This window comes from Pocillopora damicornis, chromosome 1, assembly GCF_964200805.1.
Source record: "Pocillopora damicornis chromosome 1, jaPocDami1.2, whole genome shotgun sequence".
Lineage (NCBI taxonomy): Eukaryota > Metazoa > Cnidaria > Anthozoa > Scleractinia > Pocilloporidae > Pocillopora > Pocillopora damicornis.
In genome coordinates, this window is record NC_142670.1 from 36,495,425 (window position 1) to 36,517,399 (window position 21,975).

General features: G+C 37.1%; 1 protein-coding gene across 2 annotated transcripts; it reads right to left on the reverse strand.

Moving 5' to 3' along the window:
* Positions 1-3,576: 3,576 nt before the first annotated feature.
* On the reverse strand, positions 3,577-21,517 carry LOC113672680 (diacylglycerol kinase theta). Of its 2 annotated transcripts, XR_016185595.1 has the most exons (28): positions 21,215-21,517; positions 19,680-19,759; positions 17,812-17,914; positions 16,794-16,882; positions 16,207-16,335; positions 15,534-15,684; positions 14,744-14,836; positions 14,446-14,543; positions 14,121-14,193; positions 13,687-13,775; positions 13,044-13,093; positions 12,488-12,578; positions 11,689-11,740; positions 11,438-11,499; positions 10,568-10,715; positions 10,257-10,298; positions 9,521-9,636; positions 9,189-9,340; positions 8,451-8,599; positions 7,544-7,853; positions 7,133-7,223; positions 6,646-6,707; positions 6,154-6,196; positions 5,732-5,800; positions 5,454-5,507; positions 5,031-5,129; positions 4,336-4,724; positions 3,577-4,296 (listed from the first exon to the last, which is right to left on the reverse strand). XR_016185595.1 is itself a non-coding variant. In XM_089202941.1 (27 exons), exons 1-27 carry the CDS (start codon positions 21,414-21,416, stop codon positions 4,611-4,613), a joined length of 2,811 nt encoding a protein of 936 aa, XP_089059067.1. In that variant the 5' UTR covers positions 21,417-21,517; the 3' UTR covers positions 3,577-4,610. The 2 variants fall into 2 exon arrangements, 1 of the variants encoding a protein (XP_089059067.1); XM_089202941.1 differs by having other exon boundaries at positions 3,577-4,724.
* Positions 21,518-21,975: the final 458 nt, after the last annotated feature.

A 21,975-nucleotide genomic window follows, 5' to 3' on the forward strand; every position in this document is an offset into this window, starting at 1 on the left:
TTCTTTGTTTTCGAACCAAGGTAAATGCTTATTACGTCTGCTTTAATACTGAATACCGCTGACTAAAGGGTTGTGGAAAACAAATCCCTCTAAAGAAAATGTTTTTTTTTTTGTTACATGCATCTTTCTAATCTTATAGAATACGTGTAATATTTGAGATGTAGGGTGAACTCCATGCTAAATTTTTAAAATCCTTGGCTAATTCAAACCAAATTCAAATTTGAGATTTCACCGCAACTGTAATGATTGAAGTTATTGGAGATGAAGAAGGAAGTCTGTTTTTTTATTGCTATAATATGCTGTTTGTCTTTTTTCAAAGTCACTTACGAATTTTTTTCAGCTATCCCCTTCATTGTTGGCAGTAAGGGTACCAAAACATTTTCAAATTGATCAACTTTTTTCTCTGCTTTTGTTGATGTATGATTTGAAAAATTATAATAAAAAAAAAACTTCTGGGTGGCGAGTACGCCGCACTGATGAGTACTCTCTCTGTATATGCTTGTATATTCATATCTGCCTTCTGTCCTTAAAGCACTGACCAGCTTACTCACTGACAGTCTGGTCACTTGACTTTCTGACTAACTGGCCGGTAAGCCGTCAAATTGAATTGACTACCTGAGCTATGACTACTGGCTGACTGACAGATGGGCTGATTATCTGCCTGACTGTTTTCCGGACTCTCCACCTGGCCAGTGGGCATGGTTATTACTAACTAGATTATATTATGGCTGCAATACACTTCAATGCAGACATATAAACATTTAATGCTAGACTGACTGATTGTCGGGTCAGTATATCAAACAAACAACTAATCGATAATTAACTTTTGCATTCATTGATTAGCATGCTTTTTTCTTTTGCGTCTGACAGTCTACAAGAGCCAAAAACATTGCCATTAGTATGGAGACCGCGAGTGCTAGAGAAAAACTAGAAAAAGTTCAAAGAAAAGGGAAAAAACAATTCTAGTAATCAATACGTATGGTCGTATGGTAACATCTTAGTAAAAAAAAATCTGCTTTTTAATCCCTTTTTTTTAGATTTAATTTTAACAATAATTAGTAATTAAGTATAGTTATGGTAATTATAATAATTATGGTATATTATGGTAATTAAGTATAGTTGGAGTGGAACAAATATCTGAGTAGGCGTGTCGTGGTAGTTCATCTTTCTTTTGCTTTTTTTTTCCCGTTTTTGGTTTGTTTGTTTGTTTTTGTAACATGTACATCTACCTGACACTTTAAGTCTGTTAGTTTTAGCGTATTTCTAAAGACCATGATTGCTACACCGCAGTTAAGTCGGATGGCTCAAAACGGAGCACAACAATATCAGGGGTGTAGCCAGCCTAGAGTCCTGTACCATTAAATTTTATCATATCACTCTTGCAAATTTTGAAACAAAAATTGAACTTTCTCAGGGTATAAGCCCTGTACATCAAGACAAATGCACGGGTTGAGGACGTCCACTTACAAGATATTTGATGGTACGCTGGTAATCTAAATAGTTAATTTCTTAACATTTTAGAACTCATCCGCGAGCATTAAAGTCATAAGGAGTTAAAGTGACGTTAATTTTGGGTTGTATATTAAATTAAAGAACTTAGACTTGCGGTTAAGATTTCCACAGTTAGTAGACATTAGGCGGTACAACAATAATCTGAATAGTTCGAGCATTACTACAACTCGTCCGGCGAGTATTCAGAGTACGTGTCGAGTTGTTTAATTTCGTTAGTATCTCTAGCTGAAAAAAAAAAGGTAAAAATGTCACACACACAAAAAAAGAAACAATTACTGGATGAAACGTCATGCATCAGAGATTTAACAATATATTGAATGACCTAACTAGCTCATTTCTAGAATTTTTATAACTCGTATGAGAGCATAATGATTGCTAAAAGGTAGAGTGACGTCTATTTTCGTTATGTTACTACGTTCTTTATGAACGCAAATTCCTTAAAAAAGAAATTAGAAAGATGTTGTGGTAACGAGTAACAAGTCAGATATAGGATATTAATTGGTACAACAACAATCTGATAGTTCACTTCCACAACAAGCTTGCGAGTACTTTGCATGCAAACTACGTTTAGAATTGTTAGAGGAAATAAACAAGGTCAGAGTTCGTTTGTTAGAGGTTTTTACAGAATGAAAATAATTTAAATAGGTCCTGTCTTAGAGTTTTTATAACTCGTTTGCGAGAATTATAGTCATTAGTGACCTCTGTCATGGCTGAAGCCTGCCTCTTTACATAATTTACATTATTATTAACATTAACCTGAAAATCGACAAAAAAAGAAAAAAGGTCTTAGAATACCACTAACTTAGATATTTAGTAGTGTTTTTAAATCTAATTTTGTAGCCCATTTCTAGATTTTTTTAACTCACAACGAGAATTCTAGTTCATTGTAGTATGTGGTATTTTTTTTTAACTTTGTTCAAACGTGATCATTAACATGGCTTCTACAGTAAAAATTAACTTGAATGTGTGAGTGGCTTTTTGAGGGTAGTAACACCGAGTTACGAAGAAGGGTTCCAGATCTACTGTAAAACGTTAACGAAGACTTCAATAAAACATCTTTATGACCTTACACATGAGTCCGTTCTCAGTTTACCCTGTCAAGGTTTCTAAGTCACGCTTTGGGTTCATCCACAGTGTGGATTATGTGCCACAATGACCTGTGACAAGTAAACTGATACAAAATTGCTTTCTGTATCTCTCATAATGTTGAACTTTTCGTTTTAATGAGTTATTCAGTCTGAATTTTTCCCAGAAACTGAGCTGTTTTCTTTTAAAACCATAATGTATCTTCTTGAAGCGACTCTCTTGGAGGTTTTTGGTTATACCCGATGTAAAAAAAGGGGTAACAAACATATATTTCCGGGAGGTTAGGAAACATTTTTAAGCTTTACATTTCTATCCTAAGACTTCCACCAAGGATGGGTGGGAGTGACGGTAAGCATTTAAAAAACCCTCAGATATGAAATCTTTACTGCACTGTGATTGGTTTAGAAGTCTCGCACCACCCTTTGTTCTGCCTTTTAAGGTGTTGACTCGTCATGAATTTTAGTCCTTAGTGACTGCTTGTGATATTTCCTTCTTGTCAACCGCTGAGCGAACTTAAGAAATTCAATAATTTGCCATTGCGGTTAAATTTATTGGGGGACTAGAATTTACGCTCCAAAGTTATATTTCCAGTGAAGGACTCGAAGGTGTAACATGTAGAGATACACAGCTAATTATGACCACACTTGAAACAGACCTTCAGTTAAACCTGAGTAAATCGAGCCACAAACCTGAGTGAAACTAACTTAACGTCTGTACAACTCACTAGAAGCAAACCGGAAAATCTTCCCTTCCATTCTACACTCTTCCTCATGCTACACAGCTAAGCTTGCCTATGGAAGCCTGACACAGTGAGGACGGGCATAAACTTGGGATAAGTGAGAGTAAAATCGAATTAAAATGAAGGAAGGTGTCATACCTTCCCAGAACCTCGCCGATTTTTGCTCGCTCTCTTTTACTCTTCTCTCCTCTTACCGCGAGCCTATCACCAGCTATGCCTTTAACGACGAAAAAAAGAGGTTTTCTCACAAATTTAATTCACGCGGATCACATCTACATGAACTGATCATTTTATAAATGAAACATATGGAGAAAAGGTAAATCAATAGAAGGCGTTCATGCATATTAGCTTGTTAATGAATATTTCTGCAGTTAAACCACTTTTTACATATAATTACAAATACAACATTCTTTTGAAATGTACTCGAACTTATATTATCTTCAAATTCACCGGTGTCTTCTGTAAAAACTCCATTGACGGGACAAGCTAAGTTTTCAACTCCACCTCGAGACAGAGATTTCAACGTTTTAGTTCACACCTTTGATATACGATTGTGGAACACCAGGGTACGCGTATCGTCGACTCTCAAGTGTTTTCATTCCTATCTGAAATTGCGTTAGTAAATCGTATTCTTCTCACTTTTTTCTTAAGCATGAAATCTTTAATAAACTGTGATTCGTCTAGAAATCTCGCGCCACCCTTTTTTTCCTACATACGACTATGGAATACCAGGTTACGAGTTTGGTTCGTTAGCACGTAGCGTCTACTACAACGCCTTTGCGCATTTACGGGCGGAACGGGGAAAGATAGAATGTGGCCGAGACTAGTTCAGAATCATTATATACCACTTCGATAAACAAATCATGGCCGGTGATAGAAATTGACTCCAATAGCACGAATGGTAATGTATACTGAAGAGGTTCGAATGGTGAGGACTGAGCCGCTCTCCTTGTTTCAGCCTATATGACGAGCACGTGATGTTCGTGTGATTTCTCAACCAGCATGCATTTCGTGCTGGTAGAGTTTCACAATTGGTTCAATTTAACGCACTAAAAAGATGGAATTTTAGTCTACACTGTTTACAATACAGCGTATACCCAAAGCGATGCAAATGACAGTAATTTCCTTTACAATTTCGAATTACATTTTCTCGGCTAAAGCAATACTTAACTGGATGAAACTTTACAAGATTACCAAGTTAAGTATAAATCAGAGCTGGAAAAAATATCCAGTATGGTTTCTAATTAGGCTGCCATAAGCCCGGGGTAAGTGTTTAATCGTCATAAAAAATAGTTCTTGTTGCGCTGGGGCTTGCAGGAGGGCGAGACGAACTTGTGGGTCTTCTTTTGTTTTTTACTTTAACCTTCCTCTTCGATAGCATCAGCGCCTAAAGAAAAAAATAAGTGAACTTACGATGAAATTTCTAGAAGTGTTCGATGGCCGTTTGGGTTCTAGCAAAATATTCTTAATTCTGAACCAATGTCGTCCGGTTATATACGTTTTATTGAATTCTTGGATGTAAATGTTGACAAAAAAAAATAATAAAAAAGTTTCTCAGGTAAAAAGATAAAACTAAATTGATTTTTCGAAATGTTCTGGGTGCATTTTTAACACTGAGATATGCGAGTCCAATCACAAGCCTTTCATTTTCCCCAAACGGTAATCTTTTACAGCGTCGTTACACAGTAAATACCTGTGTTAGTATGGGCCGTACAATCACATTTCCAGGAGGCTGCATCCAAGGTTCACCATCTATTTGTACGGGCATCTCTGATTTTAATTTGATGTTGATCTGTAACGAAGTAATAATAATTGTCATCAATTAGAAAAAAAAGCATTGAAGCGGATGAACGAGGTGGGTAAATTTCTAAAGAAATTGTGGTTCTGCGTCGGTGTGGGGGGGGGGGGGGAGGGGAGGGGGAAGGGAAGGGGTGGTATTACATGATAGTTTTTTTATCAACTGATTTTATAAAGTAAATATGCAGAAAAAAATGACGCTACGCCACTGGTGGGAACATAGTAACGTGAAAAACAGAAATTACAAGAGAATAGTACGAGGATAATCAACTTATGGCTTCATTATGTTATTTACTGGATTACAACCAAACATCTATACCTGGGCTCCCTGTGCTAGCCGAATACCAGTCCTGATTCCACTTTGAATCTGACCCTTTTAATAAAGAATTCGTCTCAATTAAGAACTAAGGCACCATTTTTATTGCTAAATAAAAACGTTTCTTATGCAAATATTTAAGAAGAACGGAAAAGGCAGGATACAAAAATTGTGGCAGTTGTAGAAAAAAATACGCGGAGCAGATTGGAGAGAACAGTATGGTGCATATGCCTACTGATGTTAGGGCGTGAAGGGTAAAGATGGTGGTGATTCTGACTCACCAGGTGCATTACTCCCTGAAGTCCAACCACCTCGACAAGACCGTCACAGTGACAAGCTGAGGCATGACCCTGCAAAAAGATTCAAGCAATTTCAATTGTGTGTGGAAAAGGAATCCGGGATTGCATTTATTTCGTTTAACTTCGCTTTGCGATTGGTCCAGATAATTCAAGCCACTCTCTGAACCAATCACGTGCATAACTAAAACCAACAGTGGTTTGGTCATTTGCTACTTCCCGCGCTATTAGCTGTTTGGACAAGTCTACTCTTCGCACTTATTGGCTTCTATATAGCTAATGCGCTGAATCTTTGAGTCTTTTCCAGACTTCATCTTCTAGGGACAAAATGTCATGGTTATTTTATCAGTTGTTTGGTGCTAAGAATATGAGCAGATATCCCACTAAATTCATGAAGTACTACATACATCTTCTTTGTCTGGTCCCCATGCATCTGTGCCTGCTCCCCAACTGGCCGGAAAACAAATTTTAAAAAAAAAAGTTAAAGCGCAAAATTTATACAAAAGAATAAAAGACTTTACAAGTAACGAAGTGATAATCGCAGGTCAGCTGCTATCAAAGCAATCTCAGAAAAGAAGCCTTAAAAATTCAGACTTCGACTAGAATCGAACCCGGGCCTCCCAGATAACAGTTGGGAACTGCTGCGAAGCCACGTGATGTGAGTGAGACAAATTTTGAAAGGTTGTTCGTTCCCGTAAAGGAATCAGATCATGATTATATGAAACAAATAATGTTGACCTACACGAATCATACTTTCACCGGGCATAAAAACTGTGCAGCTTAAAATTACTTGTTGAAGCCGATGTGCAGCGATTTTCCTACAATTAAATTGAAAATCTAACCACTGAAAAATTAATTCGAATTAATTAGATTGACCTCAATTTCCAGCTTTTACTTACCTGCCTATGTTCAGAATTACAATTCCTTCTAGTGTTGGTAAGTCAAGTTTTTTGCCATCAATCTGCAGCGAAAAGGAAGTAAATAAGATACTGGTCTCTAGAAAGTTAAAGAGGACGAAAGGCAAACAAGCACCGCAAAACGCCAAAACAAAACGCTCAGGTGTGATTGGGGCATGAAATAAAAAATTGTGCAACTGATATACATGCAATCATTAAGAGTTGAATACAACTGACAGACGATGATAATTTGGACCAACACTCGATGCTAAGAAAGTTAATTCTGATACAGGGGTTTCAATAACCTTTTTCTATAGGCAGCTGTCGATGGTAAAATAGGCGGCTGTGCCCGAAAAGGGGCAGTATGGTGAAACCCAAACATGAGCCCGCTTGCAGGGTAAACAAAAGGCAATAAGAGGTCTTATAGTCAGCGGTACACCCCTTTTATTGTGATCAGCCATTCAATACCATCGTTCTACAGATTAATCACCTCTATTTCGACCTCTTGAGTAAACGTCCGCGAGTAGCCTTTGACCATTTTCTTTATACCTGCTCTAAAGTAAACTCCTTTGTTATGAAGCCTGAAACAAAAAGAAACCAAAAAAAAGGCGGGAACTAGAGATTAAACACAGTCGCACTAACAGTAAATTGCAAAACACAAAGTCGGGGGTTTTTCAACCTATCCCTTTTCAAAAGAGCTTTCAACGGAGGTTAATATTTATCCGGAGTTTGAGCACATTAAACGCAGTAAAGATGAAACAACAGTACATCTCAGAAGACTATGGAACCTTTGTTACCATCCAATGGCTTTCGCAATCAACACTCTTTTTCTTCAATCGAATGCCGCATAGTGACTACGACTAATTTTGTAACCTGTAAATTTACTCCTTTGTATCCTCACCTGCTATGGAATTTATCAGGTGCTTCCTCCCTCTGAAGATGAAAATCTAAACAAAGCTCAGCTCCAATTCCGATGCCAAAGTAATTATTCATGGTAAAAATACTAGGATCGTCTTCTCTTCCTCCCATCGAGCCAAGCGCGCTGTCGTTTGACATTGTTTCTGGAACATTAGTGTCCGCTGAATCAAACATGACACACCATCTATCAAGAAACACTTCGTGTGCCTGATCAATGGCCATGAGAAGCGATACAGGACTCTCGCCACCAGAGTAACCACCTCCCCAATGGAGAACACGAGAGAGATCGTTACCTGTAAATTGAGAATCTCGTTCAATTTCCCACTCATTTTCTAGCTGCTATAGAAATCACGAGAGAGATGAATACATGTTAGCTGGGAATCTCATTCAATTTCCCACTCATTACCTTGCTACTATAGAAATTACGAGAGAGATCCATTCGTACGAGAGTCTCATTCAATTTTCCACCCATTCTCTTTTCACTTTGCCATACCACCCGAAACGGCAGCTTTTCAAAATACGCTACAACGGTTTTTCAACTAATTTAAACCTCTGCTATTCATCGTAACTTGAAAATGCCCATATAATTACAGTATAGAGTTCCAGACTTTCAGTAATGAATGCTACTTGATTTACTTGCAAATACTGCGAACTTTTCAGGCCTAAAAAGTGGAAATTTGCATGACTTTCTTGGGTCTCTATTGCCTTGAAAACGCGAATGACTAAGTCATGATTAGTTTCAGATTTTCATCCCATTGACCAAGTTTAGTCTTGAAATCTATGACATATCGCAGAAAAACAAAACGTACCCACCCAAGGTACTTTTGACTCTGGAAATAAATTTGCTCTAAATCGTGGGGAACAGGAATAATTTGTAACAATCCACTTACCAGTGCCAAGAGGAAGAACTGCTGATGCAGGTAGTTTACACTTCATCTCTTGAACAACATCATCCAAACATGACAGCACCCAGCCAACTGTGCCATCACCACCACAGATCAAGACACGAAAATCAGGAATAGATCTGAAAGCATAAAATCTAAAAAAAAGATAAAAATCGATTTATATTTCAGATATTCAGCAATTTAAAGATGATGGGACAAAGCTGACAGAAGAAGACAAGGCTCGTAGTTTTGAGTATAGAATAGCTCTCAATGATTACTTTAGGAAGCAGCCTATACGACAAAATAGAAATCGATCCTCTGCAGGACGACGTCATATGCGGAAAACTAACCCCCAGGCCTTTTTTGGACTAAAAAATGTTTCATCAATCTTTGCCGTTTCCTTATTTGTTCTATGTGCAAAATACTTTCCTATTACAATTCACAAGTCTGCACTTTGAAAGCGAGGCTGAGGGGGGAGTGATATTGGGGGGTGATATTGGGTTATCTCATGTAAATATGCGTATGGTCTTTTAAAGAGTGCGATCTGCGCTAGAAAGATTCTGCACCTATCCATACCTGTACTATGACTCTATTAGCTCGGCCTCAGTTAATTCTCGTGGACACAAAAGTCTAAGGAAATAGTTCCTACTAAGCGAGCAACTTTCTTGTAACCTCACCGATTTCGGGTGGGAACTCGTCTCGACATACAGTTTTCTAGCTATGGAGGGGGGAAGTTTAACATACCCTAATAATGGGCCTCCCTCTAAGAGGCTGTACACTTGATAAGGGTTGAGCAGCCTCTGGAAAGCTGCTAACATGTCGGCCCCCTGACCACCACCACTTTTGGAGTTTACCAGTACTAGAAGAGGTTGGCTTCCAGGGGGAAACAGTCCAGGCTATTGGAAGAAACAGAAGATAGAATAAGCATAACTCCTTTACTGTAAGAAGAGAATGACGATATGCGAAAAAAAGAAATATTGATTCAGGTCGATTTTTATCTATTCATTTGTTTTTTTAAAGTACTTCTAAAAAATGCTGTGGAGAAAGACTTTGCTATTGCATTTGCGGCTACTTACATGAATGCTGGGTAAGACTCTCACGAACAGCTCTTTGTTGTCCACGGTGGAGCTTTTAAATTTATTCACAGCATCCGCTGCTGTGTCAGCAGCAGGAAAAAACACAAACACCATACCTGCAAAGAGTTACAATGTCAACAATAGGTAACGTAATTAACAGTAAAAAAACCGACAAAACAAAACAAAAACAAAGCTTTCAGCTATTTCTGTCCTGTGACCAGCTGTGCGATCGAGCATTATTGCGTAAATCTTATTTTCTGATTGGCAAAAGGGGCTATGCCCGCGCAGGTTTGCCTCCCTTACTCAAAAGAGTAAAACTTCTTGTAAAATGAATTGTAGCCGGTTGAGATGCTGCGTTATTTTTAGGCAGCCTCATACGTCACCAGGCAGCTGCAATGGAATTGCAAAGCACGCATTGCAGTCAGTCAAAACGAGGAAACTCACGGCTACTAAATGATACAGAAAAAGGGACTTGTCCTTTCTCAAGCCATGTTGACTTCAAGCTCAGAAAATAACGGATGCACAGGGTGTAGGATACACTCGGGCCAAATGCTTCGTTAACCAGAGCTTATCCCGCTTTCTTGCAAACCAACAAACAAGCAAAACATTTCGCAGGATCAAAGCCAATCAGAACACAGAATTCGCTTCATATTTCCTACGGGCACTAACAGCGATATAATAATGTGCTTTAATAATTAAATACATGAACTGAGCTTTAGGATTACTAGTAACTCACCATAACTAGAAAACACACTTTTCACCTCACAAAATTCCATGGCTGCAAAACAATTACACACAAACCGTGAAATGAAATCCAATAAAAAAGATGAGAACAACCACAGCCTCCCTCTGCATATTTTAATGCGCAAACTAGTAGGTTGCCGAGGTGTCGTCAATCTTGTTACCAGGGCCTCCGTCACTCTTACATAGCCGAATGGACGTGGCAGCTCGTCAGGGGAACGAGGACTCAGGAAACATACATTAGTCTCTCGTAAAACAAAGATACTTGTTTAGAAGCATCTGACAAACAAAGAAAACAGAACTCACTTTCTCCTAGAACGTCGCCAATCAAAGTTTTGTATTTACTCGTGTCGAGGCCAACTGGGAGACTACCAACGCATATACATACACTGCCCAAGGGTTCTAAGTTTCGCCTCAGGTAGAATCTTGTGAGTTTCATTTTCCTTACAGACTTCTGCAAAGAAAAGAAATACATTAACTTTTACAGCGAATCCAACATCTTCAGATGAATACAAGATCTATAATTTATTGTTAAAAATCACTTTGCAGTTATCAAAGAAAGTTGAAGACAAAATAGGAGTGGAGACATGAAACTATTGAGAGCAAAGTTGTGGCCACCTCACCACCATATTTTCCAATGGCTGTAACTTTACAAGAAGAAAACTTGGAGATAAAAAGACAGAGGAGCATCTCATCCAAATAATTAACCCTTTACACCCTAAGATCAGTATGCATATTCTCCATGACAAGGAGATTTTGCTTAACAATCAAGAGCTCCGGAATTTGTTGATCATTTCCATTATTCTCATAACCTTAATGTTTGATTCAGGTGTGATACTGTGAGGAGAAATTAGATGCTAGTCACTCCGACGGGTTGGAGGGTTAAAACAAACAATAAAAAATAAAAACAAAAACAAAAACAAAACAAAAAAACAAAAATAAAAACCGAAGAAGGTTGGGGGAGTCCAAAACAAAGGAGTGGAGACAACTTGAGGTAAGGATTAAAACAAATTGTTGGAGTAAGATATCATTTACATAGAGACCTTAAGAAGTAAAGTATTATAGGTACTAACTAATAGCTGTAGCATCAACAAAGTTTGAGAGCTTATTTACTTGGTACAAAAGCTGAAAATAACATGCATTTCAAAGTTCTACTGACTAATAAATAAACCTTACTTTTCTAATATCCATCAAGGACTTCCATGGACAGTCATTGTGTTCCATTCTTCGTTCATGGACTGTTAATTCCATAGGAATAAAAGAGATGTCAACCAGCAGGTTAATAATCAACAGTGCCAAGTTTGAAAATAAATGCACTGCATGGAGTTCTATGCAGTATTGAGATAATAAATACAGCAAATGTCCATTATCACATTATTGTATGAAGAATAATTTTAGCAAAATCACCATTAAATGAGATATGTTACCTCCTTGAGTTAAGTTTACTTCCGTCAAAGAGAAATCATTCTCATTGGCATCCTGTACATAACAATTAATTTAATTTCATGGTTAACAAAAATGTAACAGAAATTCCATTAAAATCGCACCATTGATAATGTAATTTTAATTAAAGTTGCATTGAGTAGCAGTCCAGAAAGATTGGAACATTTCCAAGAGATGGGACAAAAATAATATTGAGGAAGGAGCAAAAAAAATAACATGGGGAGAAATAAATTGTTCAGAGAGGCCTTTTGACACAAAAACTGGGCTGAGGAAAAAGAAAAAAAACTTATGCATTAGTATTAAGAGGATAGTGAACTAGCACACTCTCACATGGCTTAAAGGGAAGGAGTCTTGAAGTAAAGGTAAGCAGCATGCCAAGCTAGGGTAGGTAGGGTTGGGAAAGTAGGCCACAGTGAGGTTTTAAGTTTTAAGTTCAAGTGAGGTGCTAACCCTAACCAGTGAAAATGGGAGTGGGTGGATAAGAGAAGGAGAGAAGGAGAGCTGGTAAGGAGAGTGATGAGAAGAGAGGAGGGTGCTCACAGAGGGTGAGGAGGGTAGGGATGGACTGTTAAAGGAAGGGAGGTAAGTGGAGATAAAAGAGAGCTAGAGAAGAGGGGGAAGGAAGGAAAAGGTAAAAAAGGAGACAGAAAGGACCGAGGGATTGGGAAACAATCAAGAGAAGATGAAGGGGAATTGGGGGAGGGAGGAAGCAAGGAAAAAAGGGAGTAAGGAAGGAAAGTACCCATAAATTGATGATAAAATGCATTGAAACTTGAGACAAACCTTTAATCCAAATTTTTCTAAAGCAGCACTTATCACTTCTGTAACAGTTGTCTGTGCAGTCACAGGGATTATCTTGAATGTTCCTCCTGCACTGTATCAGGTATGTTACCAAATGGTTATTTTACCACATGTAGTAGTTAAGGTTAGGGGGAAAATGCTATTTTGTCCAAAAATAACACATGTGGATTGTAAATAAGTTGACAAAATAGGGGATGTAGACACAGAATTTTCAGTGCGAAGGATGTCTCTAAACTTACAATGTAAATTTTTAAGCACTGACAGATAATGCAGACAGGACTGAGTGAATTCCATGAATTAGCAGCAGTTTGGAATGACAGGCTCAGTATTACTGGTAGTAAAACTTAAATTTCCAGGACTTAATAGCTGAGAGTACGCTTTGGAATTTCCTAAAAGAGTCCTGTAAAATCACACCAATCTTCCAATCTCTAAGAGGCATGGACTAAGAGTATGGCCTAATTCAAATTGAACCCTACGCTATTAACACCAAAATTGCACCTGCCAATTAAATTGAATAATTGTAAATACAATTACTCACTTTATCATTCCAGGATAAACTCTTATATATCCTTTCCGTCGATCTGCACTCTAAGGTGAGGGATTGATTACAAAATGATAACATAATAAGGTTAAACATCTGTCAGCAACAACAATTAATTTCCATCACCATATTTTTGGAAGAAAAATATTTAAAAATATAATAAAGGGACAGGGATAAGTTACTCAGAATAACTAAAATGCTAATCTTGCCATGTAAAATACCTGTTATTTATTTACTTAGATTTAAGGTAGTTGACAATAAATGAAAGAAAAAGAACAACAAAATGTGTGAGGAAAAAAATAAGATAATATTAATGAGTATCCAGAACTAATATGAAGTAGAACACACAGAACTAAATTCATACACCACATGTTTAAAAGAGCTGAACATGTGCATTTCCAAAAATATTACTTATTAAAAGTAATATCGTCTGATATGGTTAGCGTCTGACTAGTTGAGGAGAAGATGCAAGATATGTGACTATTACACAACACTGTATGCATATGTCACTCAGTACTCAATTGAAACCTAAAATGGAAACAACATCACCCTTTCAAACTTAAAAAAAAAATTAAATAACTTTCTTAATTATTTAGAAGACAAGACCTAATTGAGCCAGTGTAATGCACATCAATCCTACCTTCATGCGAAGAAAGATTAAAGGTTTGGATGAATTTCTACCAGTAAACTGGTGAGGCTTCTCTTCAGGATCAAGGACACGTTCATTTTCTTTAACAGGAAGAGATAAAAATAATAAAATTAAAACACCAACAGCGAATTGTATCTTAGAAAAACTTCATACAATGGTGATATAACAATATCCATTCAGCTGGCTGGCCATAGAGAATAATTACTTCACTTGTTAAACTGATAAAAAAAAGAATTTCTCCTTACAACAAGTGATGTGATTTCCAGCACAAAGGTGATGAGAAGGAAGAAACAGATAAAACTAGGGCTAATTTAAAACCAACTTCTCACAGCACAAGTTAAAAGAAATGTATGGCAGACAGTAAGGAGAATCGAGACTTAGAACTTGCAGGTGATAGGATGAAAAAGCCATCCCTGGTATCTCACCTTCATCCACAGCTCTTGCAAGGTAATAATTGCTGGGATCATCTGTGATATGGAATTTTTTCAAAGCTTCTTCCTAGAAATCAGTGAAAGAACATCATTGTTGAAATTTGAAACAATAAAACCCAATGTTTGCATCTACTTGTACCAGACCCAAGCATACTGTTGTCCTGAACAGCAAATCCACTGCCAAACCATTCACCAAGCTCAATTTATTAGATGTATCATATAAATTCTGTTTCCCAGAATTCAAGTCTTGTTTCAACTAGTTTCAAAAATTTACTATTAATGTCAGAGTTATTAAAATCAAAATCAGTTGCACACTCACAAGAACATTGCTGACTTGAGCTGTCCTGGGAATCACTATGTTTTTACAAAGTTTTGGATCTGTTATGTCACCATCATATACCTTTAAATAAGTTTCATCTATTACAATGAAAAACATTTCTTAGTACAATTATAAAATTGATGTAAAAACATCATTATCAGGCTCCGCGAATACAGACATTGTGAGGGTACATGTAATTATACCAAAAATCAACAAATATAACCACAGTGAGATTCAGCAAGTGGAGAAAATATTTTGCATGAAATATTAAACAAACTCATATCTGTATCAATCATACCTGCATCAAAAGATAAACTGCTCATGTCTGTGTTATGGAGTGGGTCATCTGAGACTATACCATCATCACTGTCAACAACACCTTTCAGCATACCTACGGACAACTACAAGCAGTCAGTCCAACAGATTAGAGGAGGGAGGAGGGGGGAAGGGGGAGGGGGGAAGGGGGAGGGGGAGGGGGAAGGAATATAGTGTTGCAAGCCTAGCTTGTGACTCATCACCGATCAAGCTCATCCCAGTGACTAGGAGAACATGTAACTGGCTGCTTCCTCTGTTTCTGAATGCAGAGTCATTGAAGGCATCACATGCCATTGAGCAGCATACCATTTTCCCCTTACGATTTTGTTACCTATCTATGTTTGTTCCAGGGTTGGGAGATGTGCCACTAGATTAACACTTTCACTCCTAAGAGTGACTAACATCTAAATTCTCCTTACAATATCTCCTTTGAATCACACTAAAGGTCACAAGAATATAGGAAATGATCACCAACTAAAGAAGCTCTTGATCGTTAAACAAATCCTCTTTGACAGCACCTTAACAAATGTACAATGGACAGTAACAAGAATATGCATACTGATATTAGAGTGTAAAGGGTTAATTTGTGTGACCAGGCCTGAGATCAAGTCAAGCACATTATACAACTGACTTAACCCCTATATCAAGATCACTCAACTGATTAACATGACATCAACACAGAACAGTGAAAGACATTATGTGAACACATCATGATAATGATTATCATTTTGATACCCATAAATACAACAATTTTCTGGCACCTTCCTCCTTACCTCTTGATGTAGCAGGTTTGCATCTGCTTTCCGAACAAGAACTCCACAAGGTGACATTTGGCATTGACACAGCATATGGTGGTAACAAAAGCTTATGAAGATAACCAAATCCGCATTCTTTAGGTAACATAAACTGACAAGAACTATGGGCCTGTAAGTAATCAGAACAACACAAAACACATTGAGCGTAAGAACAGATGTCAGGAAAATTTACGACTTCTCTCTTTTGTACCATGATCTAATTTCTACATGTGTTACATATACCTTTGACATCAATGAAAGAAAACAATTTTTTATTTTAAAACCAGTAAAAACAATGAACATATTGTTTACATTTTCCAAATGAGTATATCATGAAGTTGTCATGGAAAAAAATTTATTGACATGGCATGATATTAATCAGTGATCAGAAATATAATCTATTATTACTGTAATAGTATTTCTTAATAATATTAATTATGTTTTGATTGTAGTGGCATTAGGGAAGCAGAAGCAACCCATATTCATCATCAACAGATCCCTGTCCAAATGACAGGAAATGCACTCATGGTCTGTTTAGTTCAGAATAGCTCAGAGGTAATTGGCCCTAAATTCACAAGAAAAGCATGTTAAAAAGAAAAATTTTGCAGACACATGCAATTTTTTTCAAATGTACATAATCACAAGCACTCACCGCCTGCCCACACCAGCTACATTTGACACTTGTCAAACACTCCACACTTCCACAAGTTCGTTTACAGTGTGCACACTTTGCACTGGGTGGTATGTTTCCTTCTCTCCAATGGTGAGCTTGCCTTACAGACTGCGGTTGTCAACAAACTCATTTTGAATAAATGTATATGGCAAAAAGTTCCCCCCCCCCAGGGAAGGTCACGAATGAGTTCCCCTTTCCAAATATGAACATGATTTCTTGTTTGCAGTTACTCAACTTTTCACAAAACTCATATATCCATGCAAACCAATATTTTGCCTCAATATTAGTCCGTCTGCAGTTGTTTGAACATTAAGTTGAACATACAATTAATTTCACTGCATATGCAGGAGTTATCATAACCCTCTTACAAGACTGGAGCTAGAATAGAAATGACCCTCTATCCACCAACATCATCACCAATAAAAAGTAACTGGGATTCTGCCTCACGAATGTCTGTCAGGAGAGTTTGGATTATATCTAAACAAAGCTACAACAAGGAAGATTTATTATAAATAGTTGACAGAGTGTTGATTTAGCGGCAAGATATAGATTATAGAAAGACATACATTTTTCATGTGAGGAACATACGAAGCACACTTCTTGCAGTCACTAACACTAAACTCTTTACACTCCTCATGAACAAAATATTCACAAACTGCAATGAAGAAAGAGTTATTATTAATATCAGTTAAGAATTCAAAATGTGTGGGCACACTCCAGGGCTGTAGCCAGACTTCAGAACAAGACAAGGCAAGTTTTGAGCACCAAAGCGAGCCGCTAGGGGGGGGGGGGGGGTCTGGGGGCATGCCCCCTCAAAAAATATTGAAATCTAGAGGCTCAGAAATGCTCTTTTATGCATTTTCCATGGCATTTTTTTCAGAAAAGTAAATCTTGGGCCAAAATCAAGACAAGGCAATTGCCTCGTCTTGCCTCATGCTAGCTACAGCCCTGCACTCAATCATATTAACAGTGTTCATATGTATCAGTTCCATCAAATTGAGAGAGAGAGAGATTAAAGTGCTCTATAATACAACTATTCATACCATCTTGTAATTGTTACACTACAAAATACCGTATGCTAATTACCTGATTTACGTGCTCAACAGAGGAAAAAACATATAGAGATTTCAAACTTGGAAAGTTGTCTTTATTACCAGCTCCTTACTAGAAAATAGGTCAAATTTGTCCTACCCTGCCTGAAAGTATTTGTGTCAAACCTCCCCCCCCCCCCCCTCATCACTTTGGTTCAAAAGGTTTAGGTTTAGGTCATGGCTTGGATATTGTGTTTGCTGTGTTCTGTGGAAAGACAATTTCCTCTCACAAAACCTCTCTCAGGGGGGAGAAATGAATGGAAAATTGACATGGAAACCTGGCATAAGTTACATGCATGGTCGCTACTTGCATTATGCATTATGATTATCCTAAGCAACAATTACAGTATTTTCAGTTTTACTTAATCCTATGTTAAATAGCATAAGGGCTACTTAACTTTTTCACAAACATTTCTCTTACAAAAAAGTAGTGAAGCTCTTTGGAATTCATGTCCAAATGAACCATATTTTATTTGATTCATGGCAGACTCACCTTGACATCTAAAAGCTACATGATCTTCAAGTCTCTTTCTACAAACACAACAAAACCTTCGCCGAAAGAAAGATGGACCGCTCCAACTATGAGCAACAGGCTCCTGAAAGGAAAACCCAAACAAGTCAGAAAAATCCCTGTTGGCAACTTGCCTATTGAAGGTCTACTTAGATTGAGTACCTGTATATCTATATGATTAAACAATTTTAATTGTAATGTGTACTAATTGACAGTCGTTCACAAGTAGTCTAGGATAGTGCTAAAAGCCATCCCCTTGAAGCACTACAAGCTGCAACCATTTTGGTCGCCATAGCTAGTGGAAAACATTTTTGCACCTAAAATTTCAGCCAGAGTTGCCAATTGCAGACATGGGGCATGAAGCTGCAGCATTTGTTTTATTACATGTATGTGTTTATGCTAAAGTCAAAGTGAGACAACTTTTTTTTTTAAATGTGGCTAATGCTGCTTCATTGTTTTCTCTCATGAAAATTTGCCTCTTTATCTTTGGTTGTCCTGACATTAAGTCCTGAGATGCCATCTGAACCCTCGAAAACAAATACTGACCAATCAGCTACATAGAATGTCATGTATCCTTTTCCTATTTCGTTTTTACTTCTCATCTGACAACCAGTTTTTGGCTTCAGGATAATTGATAATGACTTTGAAACAATTTCGACATGAAGCCTTTCAAAGAAACTTACAATCTTAGGCAAGAAAAAAAAAAAGAAGAAGAAGAAAGAAAGAAAATGAACAATAGAAAGAAAGAAGGAACGAAAGAAAGAAAAAGAACTGAAGAAAAAAGAAAGAAAGAAAAAGAAATAGGGATAAGAAAAGAAAAAAAAAATTTAAAAATGACTTTTTCCATTGTAGAAAAATTTGAACGTGTGACCTTCAGGTATCAAACCAGCAAGCCTCGCACTAGGGTTTATGAATATCACTGTCAGTGGTGTCACTATCTACAGCAGTTAGTGGGCAGAGGAAGTGATACATTTCCACCTTCTTTTTTTTACACTATAAGTATCCAGCAAGTCGAATACCAAGAGGAAAATTTCTATGGACCACCTAGCCCAGGTCATGTTTTTTCCAATTTTTCACTACAACAAGTTGGCTTCAATGATCATTAACTAAACTTATGACAATTAACTTTACATGTAAGAGTCAAGGGTGTAATATGTTCCCACTGAACAAATAGATTCCACATTGCTGCTGGTCTGTTCAGTAATAGATCACAGATGAAATTAAAAAGTGGTAAGAAGAAAGAAGTGGCAACATGAGGAGCAGCCACACTTAAACATTGTGTGTGATTGACAACTGAACAGACAAACAGAACCATGGAATCCCACTGTTCTTACAGTTGAGCTCATCTATACATCAGTCCTATAGTAGATAATAATTAACCCTTAAACCCCTAAGAGTGACCAGCATGTAATTTCTCCTTACAATATCACCACTGAACCACAAATTAATGAAATGGGTTGATTATTATCTTGATTATTAGACAAATTCTCCTCATCAGCACCTTAGTAAATATACAGAGAACAGTATGGAGAATATGAATACTGACATTGAGGTGTAAAGGGTAAATAACCAATCAAAATACACATATAGCTCAGTTCATTATATAAAAATAATTAACCATTTAACCCCCAAAAGTGATTAACAAGTAACTTCTCCCTATAATATCTAAACATTATCCAGCAAACAGGTAGTGAGAATATTGATACTTATCAGGTGAAAGTTGTTACCTGGATCTGATACCAAATTCTCCTAACTTATTTACAAGGAAATGTGTAGCAGATAGAGGGGAGAATTAATAGTCAGATCCTGGGAGTTAAAGGGTTAAATAAATAAACAAACTCACAGCTCACCTTCACCAATGATGTTGCAATGGAAATACATGGAGTTGTAACAAGTTGCATACATCGATCATGATTCACAAAATTACAAACTGAAATGGAAATGTCATGTAATAAATCATAAATTTATGTGTGCAACATTTGAATCCTAAGTATTATCTCTTAGCATTCATGTAGGTATAACCACTTCCCAAGAACATAGAGGGTGTCTGGTCTTTTTTACTTCATTGAGTTTCCACAAAAGGGAGATTACTGAGAATATACATGTACAATCACACAATACTTGTTTCTGTGTCTAACATCCATAAAATGGCATGTTTTCAAAACCTTCCCACTCCATATCACTTTAAAAAAATCAACCATTGCAAAAACAAACAGATAAACGAAAAAATTTTCTGGCACAAATGAAAATGATGACTGTCATTACAGATCACATTTTATGATATATAGGATTGTGTACAAATATCTGAAAAAATTAAAAATCACAAAAGAATTTAACATGCAACTACAGCATTATTATCCAGAACTGCCTCATAACTTACATTATATTGACGGTTAAGAATATATGAAAGTCATATATTTATTTGCTGCCTAAGTAGTGCACATCACTGCGAGGATCACTTTCATTCACATTACATTATATTCATTATGTTTCAGCTGACAAAGGTTGACTATTTTGATTCATTTAAAATACCAATAAAGCCAAACAGGAAAAGGGATTTCTTTTTTCAGAAGATGCTTAGACCCTACCCAAAAAATTATGAGACCTTTCCTTGCGGAAATCACGTCTTACTAAGTGGAAATATATTTGACGCTTTTACATATCATTTATGACGTAAACGTACGCACCCAGTGGGTGATATGAAGTCACCTTTTGTGTTTCTCACACCTGAGTTTTCATCAACACAATAATCTATGACAAGGATTGTATTTTGTATTTCGAAGATAAAAACATGCTTTACGTTATTCACTTCGCAGTAATAATGCACCTTTCTAAACATAAGTCTTAAAATCACAGAGGAAGATGCTTCAGAATTCGAAAGTTGTACGAAAATTTGCCAAATTGTAACATGAATAAACAGGCGATGTATATCTGATTAAAAGCATTCAGAAATCTGAAAAAAAAATTTTTTGTTCCTGTTCAGAATCTAAAGAAGGTTTTCAATGCACACACGCCAGTTTAGTATTTTACAATTACAGTACATAGCTACGTTCTGTTAGCTGAGTGTCAGATTCGAACAAGTAAAACCGAACACTGAGTCACGGTCGGGAATAACATTCCATCGAGGTTTTAGTCAATGGTTTACCGTGAAGCAAAAAGTGCCAGATTTTAAAATATATTGTTGATCGATTTGACTGAAGAATCCAAAAGGGGAAATATCGTTTTAAGATATGATGTGGGTTGCTAAGAAATGGAAGTCATCGACTTTTGACATGCATGATAATATGACAATTTGCTTCCCTGTCTTAATAGAAATTGACAAGAAACGGCTTAAATGACCAAGCTAATTCTACAATTAAAATCTTTATTTTCCTAATTTTCTTACCTTCACAAATTAGTCCTTGGTTTGTAAAACCCCAAAGCATGTCCGTACAGTGATGGCAATATGTCGGACGAGTGAAAGTTTTGCGCACAAATCGATGTCCACTTTGCCCATGAGCACTGAAGGCTTCGTCGAGTCTGGTGTCAGATAGACATCGAGGCATAGAATGCCTAGAATCGCCATTTTCGTGCGCTGAAAAAGACATTTTGTTATCAGTCTGTTCAGCTGATGGAGGGTTTCATAATAAACAAACTCGAAAGTTCCTCATTGAACGGCGTACACCAGCGAACGCGGAGAACTGGCGCTCAATTTCGTAAGAATGGAGTGGTTTTAGAGGGACTGGGAACGGTATTTTCGAGGGAAGGTGTCTTTTTGAGGATTCAATTTTTTTTTCTTCATCCAACTTCATATAGTTTCTTTCAGACTTACGAGACTTTTTTTTTCGCATCATTATAAATATCCGTTATTCAGCGAGGGTTGTTGTAGTTTTGTTGAGGATTTAATTCAGAAAACCAACTTCAATTCACAGATTTGAACGTGAAAAGCTAACAGAAGAAAAACGCAAACTGCCGCAGGAAGGAGAAGGTGGATCGTGCTTAAGTTACAATCATGTGCAAACCATGAAATTTTTTTGGCAAAAAAACAACGTGGAAGAGTCACAAAATCTCTATTAACAGCTGCTCTCTCGAGGACCTCGAGCGTGGTCTCTGCAGACTCAGCAGCTGGTAATGGAGCCTAGTTAAATTAAGGGACTTCGCACATAA

Bases quoted from the DNA above. Each gene is read 5' to 3' on its own strand.
- LOC113672680 (XM_089202941.1), bottom strand. From the start codon at position 21,416: ATGTCTTTTTCAGCGCACGAAAATGGCGATTCTAGGCATTCTATGCCT. The intron at 14,544-14,743 runs GTATGATTGATA...TCATTGTAATAG, and splicing joins CAGTTTATCTTTTGATGCAG to ATGAAACTTATTTAAAGGTA. The intron at 13,094-13,686 runs GTAGGATTGATG...CCCTCACCTTAG, and splicing joins TAATCTTTCTTCGCATGAAG to AGTGCAGATCGACGGAAAGG.